The sequence below is a fragment of the Frankliniella occidentalis genome, unplaced genomic scaffold, assembly GCF_000697945.3.
Source record: "Frankliniella occidentalis isolate FOCC.00 unplaced genomic scaffold, Focc_3.1 Scaffold180, whole genome shotgun sequence".
Taxonomy (NCBI): Eukaryota; Metazoa; Arthropoda; class Insecta; order Thysanoptera; family Thripidae; genus Frankliniella; species Frankliniella occidentalis.
In genome coordinates this window covers 570,386-574,038 of record NW_026267306.1, presented here as the reverse complement: position 1 = coordinate 574,038, position 3,653 = coordinate 570,386, and the positions used below count along the sequence as shown (strand labels likewise).

The 3,653-nt window shown below is 53.0% G+C and overlaps 1 protein-coding gene across 1 annotated transcript in view; it reads right to left on the bottom strand.

Moving 5' to 3' along the window:
• Positions 1-1,229: 1,229 nt before the first annotated feature.
• LOC113207619 (uncharacterized) overlaps positions 1,230-3,653 on the bottom strand; it is a 202,979-nt gene continuing 200,555 nt past the window's right edge. Inside the window, exons 9-11 of the mRNA XM_026424251.2 lie at positions 3,356-3,456; positions 2,846-2,900; positions 1,230-2,728 (exon numbers count right to left, since the gene is read on the bottom strand). Coding sequence (XP_026280036.2) covers positions 2,361-2,728; positions 2,846-2,900; positions 3,356-3,456 — 524 coding nt within the window. The 3' untranslated portion in view covers positions 1,230-2,360. The remainder of the gene's footprint in view (positions 2,729-2,845; positions 2,901-3,355; positions 3,457-3,653) is intronic.

The window sequence follows — 3,653 nt, the reverse complement described above, 5'->3', positions numbered from 1 at the left end:
CTCCTCGACGCGCTGCAGCCCGGGTCGAAATCTTGGCCAAAAGGCCAATAAATGCACGCTCCGCTAGCCTAACCTAACCTCCACGCGCCCGGGGGCTCATTTCCTGGCCATTTTCCTTGTTTCTGGCCAGGAGTCGACCCGGGCTGCAGCGCGTCGAGGAGGTGGACTTGAACCGACCTGAACGCGTGCATTAGGGGAGACCAAGACTCGTAAAGCAGGACCGACCTCTGAACTCTCCACTGACAAGTGGAGCCGACAGCCGAGTGGGGAGCGCACTGGGGTGTGGTCTAGAAACCGTCGGCCCAGGGATCGACTCCCAGCCGTAGAACTTTTTTCCCGCTCTGTTGAGCATGTCTTCGGGAGTGAGCGACAGGCCAGATGCGCATGTCGCCGGGAGCGGACCAACAGAGCGAGAAAAAAAGTTACGCTGCTGGGATTCGATCCCAGGGCCGACGGTTTCCGGACCACACCCCAGCGGGCTCGCCACTCAGCTGTCGCCTGCTCCTGTGAACGGAACGGTCAGAACTCGGTCCTGCTTTAAGGTTGTTGATCTGCCGTATTGCACGCGTTCTGGTCGGTTCGAGTCCACCTCCTCGACGCGCTGCAGCCCGGGTCGAAATTTGGCCAGAAACACGGGAAAAGGCCAATAAATGGAACCTAACCTAACCTCCACGCGCCCGGGGGGCTCATTTGCTGGCCATTTTCCTTGTTTCTGGCCAGTAGTCGACCCGGGCTGCAGCGCGTCGAGGAGGTGGACTTGAACCGACCTGAACGCGTGCATTAGGGGAGACCAAGACTCGTAAAGCAGGACCGCCTCTGAACTCTCCACTGACAAGTGGAGCCGACAGCCGAGTGGCGAACGCGCTGGTGTGTGGTCCACAAGACACCGTCCGCCCGGGGGTCGAGTACTGGTCGGGGCGAACAGTTTGATTATTTTTTTTTTTGGGGGGGGGGGGGTACGGGTGGTGCTGGTGAGTAGGCGGTCAAGTCCACCTTCCCGTGCCGACTGGTTACAAAGTTCTGCGGCTGGGATTCGATCCCTTGGCCGACGGTATCCGGACCACACGCCAGGGCGCTCGCCACTCAGCTGAGCTGTCGCTTGCTCCTTTCCACAGATAGGTCAGAAATTGGTCCTGTCTTAGGGGTTTTGATCTGCCGTATTGCACGCGTTCACAAGGACTAAGATCTCATTGGTAAATCTTGTAAAAGTACAATGGGTCAGTGCTAAATACTTTTAAAGACATCTTTATTATTCATGAAAAAATACAGATCATCTTGGCCGAAGAATTTTGTGACATATTGATTAGTGCCTGAGGCAAGTAAGAAAACTGTAGAATGTTTTTGTTATACACTTAATATTTACAAAATATATAACATTTGCATTAAAATATACTTTGATACACACCAGCACAATATCTGAATGCTGACAGTTTTTGATTTGGCCTACCGAAACCAAGAACAACCATTCAATTGAAAAGAAAGAGAGCAAACATACAATACAGTCAACACTAAATACCAAGAATTTTACAAAAACAAGAGAAGAAAAAAGATAAACATTTGCAGGGTGAATAGGCACTCTACAGTCAAAGGGCGTCGTTGCTTAGAAAATCAAATTTTCTAAACTTTACAGGAGATGCAATAAAAGTAAGAGTAATAAGCACACGTCCAGATTCAGAGGCATAAACATAGTACAAAAATGAACTTATAGAAAATCACCATACCAAAATAAACACACAAAAAAACACAATAGCTAACGAATGTTTTTTGAACAAACAGTACATAGAACTCTGAATAGAAAATCGCTGCAGGGTTGACTGACTAGATTGCACTATTGAAGTGTAAACCGCATGCTGTTCTATAACTAATAGCACAAATTCCAGGAATTGAGGTCAATATTGCTATTAACTGTTTGAAGTATATTTTTGCTATTTTTAAGAGCCAAAAACTATTTCTTACAAGGAAAAACTAATTAGGTGCTGCTTATTGATTAACACTAACTTCAGTTTTGTCATCTTATGCCTTAAAGGAAGACATTGAGTTATAAAGTTTACAATTGTCAAGTGAATGGGACATCCTTGTTTTAATATGTAATCTACTCTTATGATTAACCATTCATCTACAGTCAGTCTTTGAATCAGTGTCATTCCGTCGGATTCGACCCTCCTGTTACAAGCATTTCACAAATCGCAGCCAAAAACCGCTGTAATTGAAGCAGTGAGTTTAACTCTTATTGCAGAAATCAACAACGCGTCATACAAACATTTTGAACCCACAACCACGACGCAATCGGTAATTTGAACACTGGCGCTCTATTCAGCATTTCAGCCATGGAGGGTGGACGGTTCCGGAGGAGTCACAACTTAAGAATACGGCATAGCAAAGCTGGGCTGGGCGCCGTTCAGGACGTTGAAGAGGACGGCGAACATGGTGCAGGCAGCGTACACCCCGAGTGAGACCCACCACAGCAGCTGCTCGTGCAGCTTCTGCTCGAAGTTCTTGAGCACGAGCAGGCCGATGGTGAGGCCGGCCAGGGCGCCCGTCAGGTGCGCGACGTAGGACACGGGCCTGCTGACAAGCACGGGGCCGACGAGGGGGCCGCTGGCACCCGTCGCGCCCCCGAGGCCGCCGATGAGCGCCTCCCCGGGGCTCAGCCCGCCCAGCCCGGCGCTCAGCGCCAGGGTGTCGGCCGCGTAGCGCCCGTAGATGGCGAAGCCCACGTCAGCGCTCGCTGCAACAGAGATACACGTCACCACGGTGCCCCCAGGGGTGCTGGCAGAAACTGGGCTCCACCGGCCACAAAGAAACAAACGCCTTTCTAGAGTCGCAACAACAAAAACAAACTCACCCACGACAAAGATGCCAATGAGGCGCACAATGCCGAACTCCATGTTGTTGTAGTTCTGAAAGCAAACAAAAGGCAGTGCTTTAATAAATCCGCTCTCTCGTTCTCGAGAGGATCAACATCATCAAGGAGGAGGAGGAGGAGACGCGCCCGGTCGTGTCGGGGCGCGGCGGTGCCGCTCGGCCCATAGAGCCACCGCGGACAGTCGGCCTGCGGTGTAGGGCGAGCCTTATACAGTGAGCACTTAGCGTCTGCCAAATGAGGCAGCCCAGCCCGGTGTCGGCTCAGAGCCGCTCTGCGCCGCTCTGCGCCGCTCTGCGCGGGCGAGAGGCAGCCGCCCGGCGATAGCTGTCTCTGTAGTGACGGCCATAGGACTAAGTTGTCGCGGCCAGGCGGAACTCATGTCGGTGTGAGAACGGCATGCAGCCAGTGCCTCGCCACGACAGGCGGGCGGGGGGACTGACCGCCGAAATGTACAGCAAAGGGTTGAATTTAAATGTGAACAGAACTTACCAGCAGGACGTTGGCGAGGTGCGCCGCCAGCAGGGCGTACACGCCGCCCGAGGCGCCCACCAGGTAGACGTCGGCGTCGAACACGGACGTCCCCAAGGAACCTGATGGCAGAGGAGAGCAGCGTCAGCAGATTATAGAGGGGTGGTGAAAGTGACATATCACAAGGACTGCCTGGATGAGTCGGCTGCCTACCTACCCGAGATACCCGCGAGCGCAGGACTTCCCCCCGTAACGCCCCGCTCTGCACCGCCCCCGCCCCGTAGCTCAGCGAGGGGCCGAGGGCGGGCCGGCCAGCGCC